General features: G+C 40.4%; 1 protein-coding gene across 4 annotated transcripts in view; it reads right to left on the bottom strand.

Moving 5' to 3' along the window:
- The window catches only part of NAT1 (N-acetyltransferase 1), a 65,414-nt gene that overhangs the window by 24,880 nt on the left and 21,573 nt on the right, over nt 1–18,961 (bottom strand). For 2 of the 4 annotated variants that reach the window (XM_071694985.1, XM_071694986.1), the window contains exons 9-14: nt 18,777–18,893; nt 17,774–17,941; nt 15,105–15,210; nt 10,860–11,191; nt 5,241–5,409; nt 3,993–4,084 (exon numbers count right to left, since the gene is read on the bottom strand). In XM_071694985.1, coding sequence (XP_071551086.1) covers nt 3,993–4,084; nt 5,241–5,409; nt 10,860–11,191; nt 15,105–15,210; nt 17,774–17,941; nt 18,777–18,893 — 984 coding nt within the window. The remainder of the gene's footprint in view (nt 1–3,992; nt 4,085–5,240; nt 5,410–10,859; nt 11,192–15,104; nt 15,211–17,773; nt 17,942–18,776; nt 18,894–18,961) is intronic. The other 2 variants (XM_071694988.1, XM_071694989.1) reach the window with 2 other exon arrangements.

Here is an 18,961-nt window from a genome sequence, read left to right as displayed (position 1 = left end):
TATAAATTGACATGTATATGTATGTATATGTGCATGTATGAGTGTTTATGCATATATATGTGTATGTGGGTGGGTTGGGCCATTCTTTGTCTGCTATTTCATGTGTGGCAGGGTGGCGACGGGAATGGATAAAAGCAGGAAGTATGAATATATACATGTGTATATATGCCTATGTCTGTGTACGTATATGTATATATACATTGACATTATTATGTATATGTGCATGTATGGGTGTTTATGCATATATATGTGTATGTGGGTGGGTTGGGCCATTCTTTGGTTCTTTGCGCTACCTTACTGATGTGAGAGATGGCGATTAACTATAATAAATCCCTAGGGATAAGGGAGAAAGAATACTTCCCATGCATTCCCTGCGTGTCATAGAAGGCGACTAAAGGGGGCATGAATCGGGGGCTGGAAACCCTCCCCTCCTTGTATTTAACTTTCTAAACGGGGAAACAGAAGAAAAAGTCATGCAGGAGGGATCATCTCCTCAAAGGCTCAGATAGGGGTGTCTTAATGTGTGTGGATGTAACCAAGATGAGAAAAAAGGAGAGAGGTAGTACGTTTGAGGAAAGGAACCTGGATGTTTTGACTCTCTGTGAAACGAAGCTCAAGGGTAAAGGGGCAGGGCAGAGTGGTTTGGGAATGTTTTCGGAGTAAAGTCAGGGATAGTGAGAGGAAGAGAGCAAAGGAAGGAGTAGCAATACTCCTGAAGCAGGAGCTGTGGGAATATGTGATAGAGTGTAAGAAAGTAAACTCTAAGATTGATATGGGTAAAACTGAAAGTGGACAGAGATAGATGGGTGATTATTAGTGGCTATGCATCTGGTCATGAGAAGAAAGATCACGAGAGACAAGCGTTTTGGAAGCAGCTGAGAGTGCGTTAGCAGCTTAGATGCACGAGACTGGGTTATAGCGATGGGTGATTTGAATGCAAAGGCTAGTAATGTGGCAGATTAGGGTATAATTGGTGAACATGAGGTGTTCAGTGCTGTAAATGGTAATGGTGAAGAGCTTGTGGATTTGTGTGTTGAAAAAGGACTGGCAATTGGAAATATCTGGTTTAAAAAGAGATAAACATTAGTATACGTATGTGAGTTGGAGATATGGCCAGAGAGCGTTATTGGATTCCATGTCAATTGACAGGCATGTACGAGAGACTTTTGGATGTTAGTGTGCTGAGAGGGGGAGCTTGAGGGATGTCTGATCACTAACTTGTGGAGATGAAGGTGAAGATTTATACAGGTTTTCAGAAAAGAAGAGAGAATGTTGGGGAGAAGAGAGTGGTGAGAGTAAATGAGCTTGGAAAGGATACTTGTGTGAGGAAATACCAGGAGAGACTGAGTGCAGAATGGCAAAAGGTGAGAGCAAATGACATAAGGGGAGTGGGGGAGGAATGAGATGTATTTAGGGAAGCAGTGATGGTTTGCGCAAAAGATACATATGGTATGAGAAAGGTGGGAGGTGGTCAAATTAGAAAGGGTAGTGAATGATGGGATGAAGAAGTAAGATTGTTGGTGAAAGAAAAGAGAGGTGTTTGGACAAGTTTTTGCAGAGAAGTAGGGCAGATGACTGGGAAATGTATAAAATGTGAAAAAGGGGGCAAATGAGAGTAGGGGTGAGAGTATCATTAAATTTTAGGGAGAATAAAAAGATGTTTTGGAAGGAGATAAATAAAATGCAAGAGAACAAATGGGAACACTAGTGAAGGGGGCAAATGGAGAGGTAATAACAAGTAGTGATGAAGTGAGGAGATGGAGTGAATATTTTGAAGGTTTGTTGAATGTGTTTGATGATAAAGTGGCAGAGATAGGGTGTTTTGGTAGAGGTGGTGTGCGAAGTGAGAGGGGTCAGGGAGAATGGTTTGGTGAACAAAGAAGAGGTAGTGAAAGCTTTGCGGGAGATGAAAGCCAGCTTAGTGGCGGGTTTGGATGGCATTGCAATGGAATCTATAAAAAAAAGGGTGACTCTGTTGTTGATTGGTTGATGTATGTATGGACCATGTTGAAGTGCCTGAGGAGTGGCAGAATGCATGCATAGTGCCAATGTACAAAGGTAAAGGGGATAAGGTGAGTGTTCAAATTACAGAAGCATAAGTTTGTTGAGCATTCCTGGGAAATTATATGGGAGGGTACTGATTGTGAGGGCGAAGGTATGTACAGAACATCAGATTGGGGAGGAGCAGTGTGGTTTCAGAAGTGATAGAGGATGTGTGGATTAGGCGTTTGCTTTAAAGAATGTATGCAAGAAATACTTAGAAAAACAAATAGATCTGTATGTAGCATTTATAGATCTGGAGAAGGAAAATGATTGGGTGGATAGAGATGCTTTGTGGATGGGCTTTGTGGAGGCTTTTATGAGTACATGGTATAGGAGGAAAGCTGCATGATGCAGTGAAAAGATTTTACCAAGGATGTAAGGCATGTGCACAAGTAGGAAGAAAGTGATTGGTTCCCAATGAAGGTCGGCTTGCGACAGGGGTGCGGATCTCTCCATGGTTGTTTAATATGTTTATGGATGGGGTGGTTAGGGGGGTGAATGCAAGTTTTGGAGAGAGGGGCAAGTATGCAGTCTGTTGTGGATGAGGGGGCTTGGGAAAAGTTAGTTGTTGTTCACTGTACATACAGCGCTGGTGGCTAATTCGGGTGAGAAACTGCAGAAGCTGGTAACTGAGTTTGGTAAAGTGTGTGAAAGAAGATAGTTGAGAGTAAATGTGAATAAGAGCAAGGTTATTAGGTTCAGTAGGGTTGAGGGACAAGTTAATTGAGAGGTAAGTTTGAATGGAGAAAAACTGGAGGAAGTGAAGTGCTTAAGATTCTGGGAGTGGATTTAGCAGCGGATGGAACCATGGAAGAGGGAATGAAAGGGTGGGGGAAGGAGCGAAAGTTCTGGGATCACTGAAGAATCTGTGGATGGCATGGGCTATTGATAGGGTTCTGTAGAGGAGGGTGGATGTGTTGTAAATGAAATGTTTGAGGACAATATGTGGTGTGAGGTGGTTTGATTGAGTAAGTAATAAAAGGGTAAGAGAGGTGTGGTTATAAAAAGTGTGGTTGAGAGAGCAAAAGAGGGTGTGTTAAAATGGTTTGGACACACAGAGAGAATGAGTGAAGAAAGACTGACAAATACGATATATGTGGCAGAGGTGAAGGGAAGGAGAAGCGGGAGACAAATTGGAGGTGGAAGGATGGAATGAAAAAGATTTTGAGGGATTGGGGCCTAAACATACTGGAGGGTGAAAGGCGCATAAGGAATAGAGTGAATCGGAACAATAGGGTATACCGGGGTCGACGTGCTGTCAATGGATTGAACTAGGGCATGTGAAGCGTCCTGGGTAAACCATGGAAGGAACTGGGCCAGGTGAGGAGTTTTTCTTCTAAGCCTGCCTCTGTCATGTTCTTAACCCTATCTTGCTAATGTGGGAAATGGTGAATACCCATAAAAAAATAAGGCACCACCTTTCTTGGTCATACATCCTAAATGTAGGTTGGGTCACCTGACAACCTTTGCATTCTAATACTAGTCTGTGTGGAGTTACACTGTGGACGTCATGACTAGTTGCACATGGTAGACGCAGCGTGGTCAGTGAATGTAGCATTGTTTTTAATAAAAATCTTCTGACCAGACCAAATCCATATATGCTGCATACAATTATTTCCTCTTCCTTCCACGTACCACACAAAATTTTTCACAGAAAAGACCTGATCCACACATCCTCTACCTCTTCTGAAGCAACTTTGCTCCTCCTTGCAAATACAGTTCACTCTATGCATACACTTAATCAACATATCCTCTACCTCTCCTGAAGCCAAACTGTCCCACCCCAATGTAATGTTCTATTCATGTCATTACCCTCTAAATCATCAATTACATCACTTACCTGTATTAACATAAGACATTTTCAAAACCTTTCAAATAGGCAAAATAAATTAAAGCATTACAGTAACTTTATGTACCTTCTAAAACATTATAATATAAAATCTACCTACCTGCTTCACCCCATCAAACAGACGGTCAACATTTACGAGACCATCAACACGAAGTCTTTCTAACAGCTGACTGCCCAGCTCTCGATTGCTCTCTGTCAAGGAATATCAACATTCTTAAAATTTTACTATTAACTGCCTTCAAGAGCAAACATTTATAAGTATTTCCTATATACTTCAGAATAAATCCTGGTGACATCATTCTTAATTTTACTCACAATCACCTCATCTCTAACTATATCTATACTTGTGGCAGCCTCTCTGTTCAACTCATGCATATTCTCAACACTTGCCAGTAGGTTAATAAGAAAAATGAATTTCCTTGATAATATGAGCACTTCCTACTTTTCAGTAGTTCATCATGTGAAATTCATCTCCCTTCACTATCGCACAAAAAAATTCCTCTGTATTACTTAAATCTAAAATATGTCTCGTATACAATCACCTATCCATCTATAGCTCTGATGCCTGTTTTCAACTGGAATGCCCTCAAGGGGCTGGCCATGGCAAAAGAGTCTCTACAGCTAGAGAACTCCACTGTCGCTCCTTACCCTTTAGTGCCTCACCTCTAACTGGCCACTGGCAGAGGCCAACTCTAGCGCACTGTTTGCACAGGCTCCTTCCTAAGTTCCTACTGACTACATCTACCTAATGCTCCTGCCTGCTGTTCACATCTACTATTTCTACCAAATGTTTCTACCTGATGTTCCTGCCTAAATGTTCCTACCTATTACTTATCTACATTATTCTAACCAATTTGCCAAAAGGCAGGGCTATCGCATAGTGCTCACCACAAGAAAATTTAGAGTAATGAAGAATGAGCTGCGCGAGTTAAGAGTTTTCAGGTATTATGTACAACAAGGAGAGATTGTATGCATGTTTGTGGACAGAATGCCAGTTGTCCACATGTGGGTGAGGCAAACAGAAAAGACAACTACCCAAGTCATTAGAGTGCAACTTGACAATCAATGAAGCACTGGCTCACTATGCAGCCATCACTAACCCTCCTGATACCCAGATGGGTACTACTGGGAATATACAATTTTCTCTGCCTTTATCTATCACTTCTACAGCCTACTTCTTGTTTCTTCTTTGTCTTATTCAACCTCCAATACAAATGAAAGGAAAACAAAAATAAATATAGCTCATGTTAAAAAAGTTCCAATAGGTCAGAGTGCCTGACAAAATTACAAAAATATAACAATTCCTTTATATTATCTTTTTTTAAACTTCCAATAAAGCTCAAATGACCTTCCTGGTTGAGAAGGAAGTTTACGATTGTCTGCACAGCCTCAGCAGTCAGGCGCTCTGGTAGTTTAAGGGACCGATAGCTTTCAACTGCCTCCTCCAAGCTTTGTTCCTTCGTCAGCTCCTCGCACACATTTTTTACACGACGAAGCCACTCCTCACGACTTGGGCCCTTATGTGAAAAAGAAAAGTAAATGTGATGTAATACATACAACTAAGTCAATCAACTATTCACTTTGGAGTTTCTACTTCCATTAACACAAATTCTGTATGACTTCAGCAAACAAAGCATTTATTATGGACATCAGAGCAGCAATAATATGAAGTTTTGCTGTTTGTTGTTCCCCTAAACTCAATTCAGCATTCAGTTATCCTCCAAGTCTCAGTTTCAATGAAAAGTATCTTTTAAGTGCTGCACAATGTAAGTCTCACGAACTGAAAAAAGACCACCAGAATAGTGCAATTATACATGAAGTACCTAGCACTTTTAAGTTCAAGTTTTACTTGATGATAAGCCTGTGAAAATTTGGAGATCCTCGTGCTTAACCAGAAGAGCAGTTTCTCTAAAACTTTAAAACCCAAACTGTGACATACTATTCATGAAACACTTCCACGTCATCAATTTGAACTGTGCACATGTTCAACACACCATCATAGCAAAGCAAAATTGGATAATTCATTTAGTAACTTTTTATATTTCAGCAGACTTTCTTTTCACCTTGAAGTGTTTTGAAAATTTTTTCCTTGCCTCTAAAATTCTAAATCATGCACAAAGTGTAGCTTTCATAAACTTCCAACACAGCACTTTAGCAAATAAAACTGCAAAGAATTTACTTTCAATTTATGCCCTTCTGCATGCATACCTATAATTTTATAAGAAAATGTGCGTTTGTTGAAAAAAAAAAAAAAGTTTTAAGGGTTACTTCCTAATGCTTATAAAGTTTAAAGAGGTAGCCAGATTTTTCTTGTAGCCACAGTGTAAAGGTTAATAATCCTAAATGAACACATAACTATATATAAATCATTTTATATCTATTTATTTTGCTTTGTCGCTGTTTCCCGCGTTAACGAGGTAGCGCAAGGAAACAGACGAAAGAATGGCCCAACCCACCCACATATACATGTATACACATCCACACATGCAAATATACATACCTATACATGTCAATGTATACATATATATACACACAGACATATACATATATACACATGTACATAATTCATAGTCTGCCTTTATTTATTCCCATCGCCACCTCGCCACGCATGGAATAACAACCCCCTCCCCCTCATGTGTGCGAGGTAGTGCTAGGAAAAGACAACAAAGGCCACATTCGTTCACACTCAAGTCTCTAGCTGTCATGTAATAATGCACCGAAACCACAGCTCCCTTTCCACATCCAGGCCCACACAACTTTCCATGGTTTACCCCAGACGCTTCACATGCCCTGGTTAAATCCATTGACAGTACGTTGACCCTGGTATACCACATCGTTCCAATTCACTCTATTCCTTGCACGCCTTTCACCCTCCTGCATGTTCAGGCCCCGATCACTCAAAACCTTTTTCACTCCATCTTTCCACCTCTAATTTGGTCTCCCACTTCTCCTCGTTCCCTCCACCTCTGACACACAAATCCTCTTGGTCAATCTTTCTTCACTCATTCTCTCCATGTGACCAAACCATTTCAAAACATCCTCTTCTGCTCTCTCAACCACACTCTTTTTATTTCCACATATCTCTCTTGCCCTTACATTACTTACTCGATCAAACAACCTCACACCACATATTGTCCTCAAACATCTCATTTCCAGCACATCCACCCTCCTGCGCACAACTCTATGCATAGCCCACGCCTCGCAACCAAACAACATTGTTAGAACAACTATTCCTTCAAACTTTTTTTTTTTTTGCTTTGTCGCTGTCTCGCGCATTTGCGAGGTAGCGCAAGGAAACAGACGAAAGAAATGGCCCAACCCACCCCCATACGCATGTATATACATACGTCCACACACGCAAATATACATACCTACACAGCTTCCCATGGCTTACCCCAGACGCTTCACATGCCCTGATTCAATCCACTGACAGCACGTCAACCCCGGTATACCACATCGATCCAATTCACTCTATTCCTTGCCCTCCTTTCACACTCCTGCATGTTCAGGCCCCGATCACACAAAATCTTTTTCACTCCATCTTTCCACCTCCAATTTGGTCTCCCACTTCTCCTCGTTCCCTCCACCTCCGACACATATATCCTCTTGGTCAATCTTTCCTCACTCATTCTCTCCATGTGCCCAAACCATTTCAAAACACCCTCTTCTGCTCTCTCATCCACGCTCTTTTTATTTCCACACATCTCTCTTACCCTTACGTTACTTACTCGATCAATCCACCTGACACCAAACATTGTCCTCAAACATCTCATTTCCAGCACATCCATCCTCCTGCGCACAACTCTATCCATAGCCCACGCTTCGCAACCATACAACATTGTTGGAACCACGATTCCTTCAAACATACCCATTTTTGCTTTCCGAGATAATGTTCTCGACTTCCACACATTCTTCAAGGCTCCCAGAATTTTCGCCCCCTCCCCCACCCTATGATCCACTTCCACTTCCATGGTTCCATCCGCTGCCAGCTCCACTCCCAGATATCTAAAACACTTTACTTCCTCCAGTTTTGCTCCATTCAAACTTACCTCCCAATTGACTTGACCCTCAACCCTACTGTACCTACTAACCTTGCTCTTATTCACATTTACTCTTAACTTTCTTCTTTCACACACTTTACCAAACTCAGTCACCAGCTTCTGCAGTTTCTCACATGAATCAGCCACCAGCGCTGTATCATCAGCGAACAACAACTGACTCACTTCCCAAGCTCTCTCATCCCCAACAGACTTCATACTTACCCCTCTTTCCAAAACTCTTGCATTCACCTCCCTAACAACCCCATCCATAAACAAATTAAACAACCATGGAGACATCACATCAGGTGAGGATATTCCCTCAAAGGCCCAGTCCTCTGTTCTTAACGCTACCTCGCTATCGCGGGAAATAGCGAATAGTATGAAAAAAAAAAAAAAAAAAAAAAAAAAAAAAAAATATATATATATATATATATATATATATATATATATATATATATATATATATATTTTTTTTTTTTTTGGGATAGGGGAGAAAGAATACTTCCCACGTATTCCCTGCGTGTCGTAGAAGGCGACTAAAAGGGGAGGGAGCGGGCAGCTGGAAATCCTCCCCTCTCGTTTTTTTTTTTTAATTTTCCAAAAGAAGGAACAGAGAATTCGGCCAGGTGAGGGTATTCCCTCAAAGGCCCAGTCCTCTGTTCTTAACGCTACCTCGCTAATGCGGGAAATGGCGAATAGTTTGAAAAAAGAAAAGATATATATATATATATATATATATATATATATATATATATATATATATATATATATAACGCGGGAGACAGCGACAAACCAAAAAAAAAAAAAATATATATATATATATATATTCGCCAACGCGGGAAATGGCGAATAGTATGAAAAAAAAAAAAAAAATATTTATTAAAATCTGTCGTTTCCCACATTAGCAAGGTAGCGCAAGAAAACATGAAAGAATGGCCTAACCCACCCACATACACATGTATAGATATACACGCCCACATACATACTTATACATTTCAACGTTTACATACATATACATACACAGACATATACACATGTACATATTAATACTTGCTGCCTTCATCCATTCATGTCGCAACCCCACCACACATGAAATGGCTGCCCCCCTCCCCCTACACATGCGCGAGGTTGCGCAAGAAAAGACAACAAAGGCCACATTTGTTCACACTCAGTTTCTAGCTGTCATGTGTAATGCACCAAAAACACAGCTATCTTTCCATATTCAGGCCCCACAAAACTTTCCATGGTTTACCCCAGATGCTTCCATGCCCTGGTTCAATCCGCTGACAGCATGTCGTCCCCAGTATACCACATCGTTCCAATTCACTCTATTCCTTGCACGCCTTTCACCCTCTTGCATGTTTAGGCCCCAATCGCTCAAAATCTTTTTCACCCAATCCTTCCAACACCGATTTGGTCTCCCACTTCTCCTCGTTTCCTCCACCTCTGACACATATATCCTCTATCAATATTTCCTCATCATTCTCTCCATGTCACTAAACCATTTCAATACACCCTCTTCTGCTCTCTCAACCAAACTTTTTTTATTACCACACATCTCTCTTACACTTTCATTACTTACTTGATCAAACCACTTCACACCACACATTGTCCTCAAACATCTTACCTCCAACTTATCCACCCTCCTCCACACAACCATATCTAAGCCCACGCCTCGCAACCATACCACACTGTTGGAACCACTATTCCTTCAAACACACCCATTTTTGCTCTCCGAGGTGACATTCTCGCTTTCCACACATTCTTCAATGCTCCCAGAACCTTCACCCCCTCCCCCACCCTGTGACTCACTTCCACTTCCATGGTTCCATCCGCTGCCAAATCCACTCCCAGATATCTAAAACACTTCACTTTCTCTATTTTTCTCCATTCAAACTTACCTCCCAATTTACTTGTTCCCTAGCCCTAATGAACCTAATAACCTTGCTCTCACTCATGTTTACTCTCAGCATTCTTTCACACACTTTATCAAACTCAGTCACCAGCTTCTGTAGTTTCTCACCCAAATCAGCCACCAGCGCTGTATCATCAGCGAACAACAACTGACTCACTTACCAAGCTCTCTCAACCAAAACAGACTGCATATATGCCCCTCTCTCCAAAACCTTTGCATTCACCTCTCTAACAACCCATCCATAAACAAATTAAACAACCATGGAGACATCACGCATCCCTGCCGCAAACCATTCACTGGGAACCAATTACTTTCCTCTCTTCCTACTCATACACATGCCTTACATCCTCGATAAAACCCTTTCACTGCTTCTAGCAACTTGCTTCCCACACCATATATTCTTAATACCTTCCACAGGGCATCTCTATCAACTCTATCATATGCCTTCTCCAGATCCATAAATGCTACATACAAATCCATTTGTTTTTCTAAGTATTTCTCACATACATTCTTCAAAGCAAACACCTGATCCACACATCCTCTACCACTTCTAAAACCATACTGCACTTTCCCAGTCTGATGCTCTGTACAAGCCTTCACCCTCTCAATCAATAACCTACCATATAATTTCCCAGGAATACTCAACAAACTTATACCTCTGTAATTTGAACACTCACCTTTATCCCCTTTGCCTTTGTACAATGGCATTATGCATGCATTCTGCCAATCCTCAGGCACTTCACCATGAGCCATCTATACACTGAATATCCTTACCAACCAGTCAACAACACAGTCACCCCCCCCCTTTTTTTAATAAATTCAACTGCATTACCATCCAACCCAACCGCCTTGCTGGCTTTCATTTTCTGCAAAGCTCTCACTACCTCTTCTCTGTTTACCAAATCATTCTCCCTAACCCTCTCACTTCGCATACCACCTCGACCAAAACACCCTATATCTGCCACTCTATCATCTAACACATTTAACAAACCTTCAAAATATAAAAACCCACCTTATCCTTTCTGTTGGCACGGGATTTATCAGTTGAAGCTTGTTTTATGAGAATTGGAGGATCCTTATGCATTAATGGTGGAGTTGGTTTCTGGTTTGGTGGCTGAGGTTGTGGTGCCAGGGGAAGACTGTTGTGGTGGTGGTGGTGATGGTGGTCATTACTTTGCTGGCTGCCAAGAGCACTCTGTGGTAATACTCCTGGAGTCTTAGGCTTGAGCATCATGCTGGTCGCTGCAGGACGTAATGACACTTCCCCATCTGAAGTGCCTGTCACTCCCGTATTTGAATGGCTAAAAATCTTCTTGAATCGAGGCGGCAACTCTTTGGTGGCACCTGGTGTAAACAGGGAAGCAATATTTAGCACTGCCGTGAAATGACAAAGAAATCAAGATATTCATGAGTATCCAAAATGAGATTATGGCAGGCTAGCATACAGTCCTTATATCTTTTATAGCAGCAATCATGTCATTAGCAAAAACCTGCCACACTTGTGGCCATCTCAGATGAAAGGGAAAATCAAAAATGAAAAAAATATGAATTAGTGTGAGCCTCTCAAGAGTTACATGTAGAAAAGTTTAGGAAGAGGAAAAGAAAGAAAAGAACTCTGCAACTTTATCGTTTGTTGTAACATCATAGTCAATCATAACAAGGTTGATTTCCAGAGAGAAACTATGGTAAGCCAGTGGTTAAGCATATGCTTAATGTTTAGACTTTAGAGGCTTGAACATAAGCAGACACTTCATGAGCAACAGCCAGATTATCAACACGAGAGAGAGCAGACACATCACAGTAGATGGAAAAGGATGGCTGAAAAGAAGTGGCAAGTGAATAAAGTAGAATGCTTCTGATTCCACTCTGGCTAAGAGAGAGATGTAAGAAAAGTCTTCCCAAATATGTAAGCACTACCCAATTCTAAGGACAAATGAGACCCCCTGTAGAAAGATGTAGCTGCTAAGAAGAAAATATTTTGGCACCAATAATACCATCCCAGCTTTAAGAAAGCAGATACTATGATATTCACTGGTGGGATTTACAAGATGAAATACAGGACATGGTTATGCCTATCATGATTATACTGTTGAAGGGCTGAACTGCTGTTTAAACAATACTGTTAATTTTTGCTGCCCAACATGTTCAACATTTGTCAATCTAGGATTACTCTATAACAATGGGATTATTCTTTATTATTCACTTGTGTGTCTAATTCACCATTAAGGGCTTTCGTCTAAATAATCCATGCAGGTTTTCTTATTCATCAGGCAAAAAATTCACATGGGCTTTTTTTCTTAGACTACTGGATATTTTTGCATGGTGTACATCATATCTCTCCTCTTTTCACATATAAAAGCTGATATTCCCTCTGGTCCTAGCACTGCCTTTAACTAAATGCTGTTATTATGATCATACTTATCAATGTCCTTTTAATTTTACCAAGGTTTTGAACCGACTACTGGCTTCACAATAAATCAATGTCTTGCATACTTCCTTACAGATGTTATAATTTTCTCTAATTTGTGTAATGCAATTCATTTTTCACATGCCTTCTTCATCTTTTTGAGGGAAACAGCTGGCATTCCATATACAGATGCTCGCTGACTTACAATGGGTCAACTTATGATGGTGCAATAGAGATAAGCATTCAGTAGAAACCTTACTTCAAATTTTGAATCGATCTTTTCCCGGGCTATAGAAATGGAGTACAATACTCCCTTGTGCTGCTGTGCAGCAGCAGCAAGCTGCAGCTTCATCAGCCACGGAATCACAAGTGCCTTCTATCTACCAGCTATTCTTGAGCCTCATCAGAAAAAAAGAAATATATCCCTGTCTATGCAGCATCCTCACCATCTAGAAATTAATTTTAGTGTTATATGCTTCAAACAGTCTTCAGGCCCAGTGTGCTTTCAGCAGTGTACATCAATGGTTAGTACCCACATAACCATTTTTATTTGAGTACAGTATTCAATAATTACACAATATATTCAACACTATTGTAAAATAGGCTTTGTGTTGGATGATTTTGTCCAACTGTAAGTGTTCTGAGAGTGTTTAAGGTATGCTACACTAAGGTATGATGTTCTGTAGATTAGATGTACAGCATCAAACATATTTTCGACTTACGATATTTTCAACTTATGATGGGTTATCGGACTGTACCTCCATCATAAGCTGAGGAGCATCTGTAATATGAGTGCTTAAATCTATTTAACAGGTCATTATTCTATTCTTGAGCCCTTTTTAATTTTACAAGATTTAGAACTGATAACTGGCATCCCAACATATCATCTTGCTTACTTCCTTGGGGACTTTTTTGAATTTTTTCCGATTTCAAAAGGCCTACATTCAACCTATTTTTTCACCAAATTAAATCAATACTATGCGCAAACGCGGGAGACAGCGACAAAGCAAAATAAAAAAAAAATAATACTTTTGATTTCCATTCCAACATTTCAATTTATACATACATATACATACAGACATAATACATATATACACGTATACATACATACACGCATACATATTCTTACTTGCTGCCTTCATCCACTCCCGTCGCAACCCCGCCACACATGAAAAGGTATAATACAAATAAATATATGAAGCGAGTCACAGGGTGGGAAAGGGGGAAGGTTCTGGGAACGTTGAAGAACGTGTGGAGGGCGAGAACGTTATCTCGGAGAGCAAAAAAGGGTATGTTTGAAGGAACAGTGGTTCCAACAACTCAACAATGTTACATGGTTGTGAGGCATGGGCTATATATAGATAGGGTTGTGCAGAGGAGGGTGAATATGTTGGAAACGAGATGTCTGAGGACAATATGTGACGTAAGGGTTTGATGCAAGTAAATAATGAAAGGGTAAGAGAGATGTGTGGTAATAAAAAGAGTGTGGTTGAGAAAGCAGAAGAGGGTGTATTGAAATGGTTTGGTGACATGGAGAGAATGAGTGAGGAAAGATTGACAAAGAGGATATACGTGTCAGAGGAGGAGGGAACGAGGAGAAGTGGGAGACCAAATTGGAGGTGAAAGGATGGGGTGAAAAACATTTTGATCGATCAGGGCCTGAACATACAGGAGGGTGAAAGGCGTGCAAGGAATAGTGAATTGGAACGATGTGGTACACCGGGGTCGACGTGCTGTCAATGGATTGAACCAGGGCAAGGGAAGCGTCTGGGGTAAACCATGGAAAGTTTTGTGGGGCCTGGATGTGGAAAGAGAGCTGTGGTTTCGGCGCATTACACATGACAGCTAGAGACTTGAGAGTGGTTGAATGTGGCCTTTGTTGTCCTTTCCTAGCACAACCTAGCGCACACACCGGGGGATGGGAGTGTCATTTCACGTGTGGCGGGGGAATGGATGAAGGCATGTATGAATATGTACATGTGTATATATGTATGTGTGTATGTATATGTACATGTGTCTATATGTATGTCTGTGTACGTATATGTATGTATACATTGAAATGTATAGGTATGTGTATGTGCGTGTATGTATATACATGTGTATGTCGGTGGGTTGGGCCATTCTTTCATCTGTTTCCATGCACTACCCTGCTAAAGCAGGAGACAACGACAAAGTATAAATAAATAAATAAATTATATTCTTATCATACACAATCGTTGTTTCCTAAATCAGCGAGGTAGTGCCAGGAAACCGACGAAGAATGGCCCATCCATTCATATACACATATATATAAAAATGCCCATATACATATCAACACATACATACATACATATTCATACACACACAGACATATACATATATACCAATGAACATATTCATGCATGCTTGCCTTCATCCATTACTGGTGCTACCCGCCCCACAGGAAACAGCATTGCTACCCTACGCTTCAGTGAGGTAGCACCAGGAAAACACACAAAAAAAGGCCACATCTGCTCACACTCAGTTTCTAGATGTCATGTGTAATGCACCGAAACCACAACTCCCTTTCCACATCCAGGCCCCACAGACAGTTCCATGGCTTACCCCAGATGCTTCACATGCCCTGGTTCAGTCCACTGACAGCAAGTCGACCCCAGCATACCACATCATTCTAATTCACTTTTCCTCGCACGCATTTCACCCTCCTGTATGTTCAGGCCCTGATCACTCAAAATCTTTTTCACCCCATCCTTCCACCTCCAATTTGGACTCCTGCTTCTCCTTGTTTCCTCCACCTCTGACACATATATCATCTTTGTCAAGCTTTCTTAACTGTATACACAGTATAATCTAAGTTGATCTGGTACTCACTATTGCTGTAGTTTTGTTGCTGGTTGTACTGGTTGTTCTGCTGCTGCCTGCTGAAGCTCTGGTTGTTGAAGTGCTTGTTCTGGTAAGAGTTGTACTGGTTGAAACCCTGATCCGAGACAATGCCACAAAAACATGCTCTTTTAGCTCAAATAATCTCTCAAAATTGATGATTGTTAGAGAAGATAACCAGGAGATAACATCCTACTACTACATATACCAAGGTAAGAACCTATAACTCATTGCTTTAAGCATAATTACAGTTGTTTAATGCCCTAAATAGATTGGAGAATACAAAACTCTTGAATGCATTAAAAAAGCAAAGCCAATTGTCAAGTGTTCTCTCCAATGAACTAGCTTTCCATCAGGCTTTCACATTAAATACATGGCCACAAGGTATATGGTAGTGCTCAGTATCTCTTCACAAAAGCAAGCTTAGGCTGAACCATTACATAATACTGTATCAGTACAATATAAACTTAATATACCAATCTACACCTGATGCCCATTCCCTCCAAAAACTCCCATCAATGGGGTGGTCTGTCTCCACTTATCCTCATCCTCAGGTGCCTCCCTTATATACAACATTCCAAGAATTCTTCCCCCATTTCTTTCCATTCAGTACATTTTCACTCTATTTTCTTGTCACAAATAGTCTTCCTCTCACACTAGACCCTCTAATCATACTATCATACACTCCTTGTAAACTCCCCATCTTTTCTGCATGCCCAAACCACCTCAAAGTATTTCATTTCACCCACATTACTACACCTATTTGCATTCCCTGCCATACCAAATCACTCATACAACCCCTTATGACTTTTCTAAATTCCACCTACTCATACCACACGCTCCTCTCAAATAACTCATTTCCACAGTCTCAACTCTTGACCTCTGTGACTCATTCAATGTCCATATTCAAGGTGCTTAAGTCTGGATAAGATCTATGCTGTCCCTTAACCCTTTATTCACCTCTTTCAATCTTTCTCCATCCATATTGATGACAGTTTAGTAAACCTTCTTCACTCTCTCTACAGGGAAATGCAAAATTTATACTTTCACTCTGTTTCCTTTAACACACACCATTGCTTTACTTTTCCCAGCATCTAATCACCTACACTTCCACACATACAACAATTCCACTTCATTCTTGGCAATCAAAACAGTATCATCCACGAACTGGGTTCTCACCAGCCACCATACCTCACTAACACATTCCATCTCTACACTTTTTCTTTAGTTTTGCCTAATCTGCCCAAACCTCAATAATGCAGGAAGCAGCAATTCAGTATGAAAACAATGAGAATATAAGCAACAAGTATGAACATATAATAATTTGAAACAAAAATATGGACAACAACTTATAACTGTAAAACTATAAATATTCTGACATGTGAAAGGCCAACCGAGGTGGCCTGACTCAGAACAGCCACTACTATTCCACTATCTGTGCTAAGGTTTTTCAGTTGTTTATATTTCCCATTTGTATATGTTACAGGGTGCTCTGGTTTTAGTGCATTATAAAAGATAGCTAGAGAAGCAGCTGTGAGCAAATGATGCCTCTCCTTTGTCTGTTCATGATGAACAGTAAAAAGTTATACATCAACTCATCTAATCTACTTTGTATTGATGATATTAGTGAAACGTTTTATTTGCTATATGCAGTATCATAAAGCAATCACTTGTGAACAAATGCTGTTTATGATAAGGCAGTAGTAATCACCAGTTGGTATATCACAATAACACAAAGCAATCATATATGAACAAATGTGTGTAAAAGAATAAGATCAAAAACAGTAATGCAAATTGATAATCATCATAAACATCTATGATAAGGTTTTGTAAATTCATATTTGTGGGGGAAAAAAAATAAGGCACACTACAGACTGTATACCTACCCCTTTCTCAAAACCCTTGCATTGACCTCAACCACCATTCCATCATAAACAAATCAAACCGTCATGGTGATATCAACACAAACATGCTGCAGACCCATCTTCACCTGGAACCACTAGCTCTCCTCTCTACCTTATACATGTTTTATTCTTTCAGTAAAAACTCTTCAGTGCTCTTAATGACTGCTCCTTATAGTTTTCCTCCCAAACCATATATTCATAACATCTTTAACAAAGCATCTCTATCAACCCTACAGTTTAATTTCTCCAGATCCATGAATGCCACACACAGCCTTCTGTTTCTCTAACCAATTGATGCTACCTATGAAAGTTATCAAAAGAAAAGTTCCAGTTATACAGTAAAATACTACTTTGAAAAGCTCAAGAGAAACCATATTTTGTCTGAGGTAGTTCTGTTGAGGCCTGATGAACAGTGACTGACACGTCTATCTACTGGTCCAAGGAGTTACAATTAAACCATATATGTGCAATGGGAAGTGGTTCCAGTGTATGACTGGCCTGACCCTGGAGCCTGTTACATGTTGTGGATAGCTTTAAATCATTAAGGGAACTCTAGTAAGTCCATGGTAACCTCCAGGGATGTTAGGACAAGCTTCTTGGGGAAAAAGTTCAATTAAGAGAAAATTATAACATCCTTTTATTAGTTCAGTTTGCTGAGGGTAAACACAACTCTGACCCAAAACTCATGGCAAAACAAACTGATCAGAATCATCACCTTTAAAAAGATGATCTGTAAAAGTTTACTTCTAAACTTACCCCTTGCTGCTGGCGTGGCCTGTAATTTCCTCCTACACTGACACCAGAGCCAAAGCCATTTGAATCATATCCATATTTGTCTGGTTGGGAGGAAATGACTCCTGGTCCTGTGCCTAAGGTCACTGCTCCCATGAAAACATCCTCCATGCCAGTGCGATTCCCTCCCGGCTGACAATTAAAAGAAACTTCTGTACAGATCAACAATGAAGCCCTGAAAAATATCATACTAACTCCAAAGCCTTCCTATCAGATTTCAATGCATGCTCAGATGAACAGATTTCAGCGTGGCTCAATGGTAGTGAGCAGTGCTGTACATGATAAAAAAAAAAAAAAAACAGCTGCCAGTGCACACTTCAAGCTTACAGGAAATGTTACAGAGGTGGGCATTTATATACTTGGCCATAGTTTTGGTCTAGATTCACAAGCCAAGCATCAAATATACACATAAACAGTGACTGTCATATTCAACCTAACTTCTGAGTCTTGCAATTCTTATTCTACAAACATAAGTCTTCTCCCCCCTTAGCTTGATTGTGTCAGGAACAGACAAATGAACATATTTGCACTCACAATCTCTAACAGTTATGCCCCTTTTCCCACCTATGACTCACTTTGGCCCCCTTAGTTTTACTTGCTGCAAAGTCCATTAACAAGTAAAAACACGCTATGCAAGGATCAGTTTTAAGCCATTTTATTGTAATGCTACCTCCCTGTAACTCTGTGTGTTTCGAAGGCCTGCTTAAAAATATGCCACACCCAGGTTTTTTCTTTTGTGTATGAACAGTGATCTTAGCCACTGGGAAGAACATTTAGCTAATCAACCCTTGGGCCATCGGGTTTGTCCACTCTCCTGTCTGCCAAATTTATTTCAGGACAGTAGTACCAGTTCAATAATGATTTGCTAGTTTCTGTAATGCAGCTCACACAATTCAAGTCCACAACAATAGCCACCATCTGGAACATAAACCCCTTAAATTCCACAAAACAGTATACATAATCTAACCTGTGGGAAAAAGGGCGAGACACCAGCCAGAGGAGAGATGGGTCCAGAGGACCGTGGTGGTCCATGTGCAGATGGTGGGATATAAACACCGAGGTCATGTGCTGCCTCCTCACGCACCTTAAAAAAAAAAAAAAAAAAAAAAAAAAAATTACTGGCATAGTATTCATACATTTAATAAACTAAAA

This window comes from Panulirus ornatus, chromosome 57 (genome assembly GCF_036320965.1).
Source record: "Panulirus ornatus isolate Po-2019 chromosome 57, ASM3632096v1, whole genome shotgun sequence".
In the NCBI taxonomy this organism is placed as follows: domain Eukaryota; kingdom Metazoa; phylum Arthropoda; class Malacostraca; order Decapoda; family Palinuridae; genus Panulirus; species Panulirus ornatus.
The sequence above is the reverse complement of the archived record's forward strand: the minus strand, read 5'-3'. Positions and strand labels throughout refer to the sequence as shown.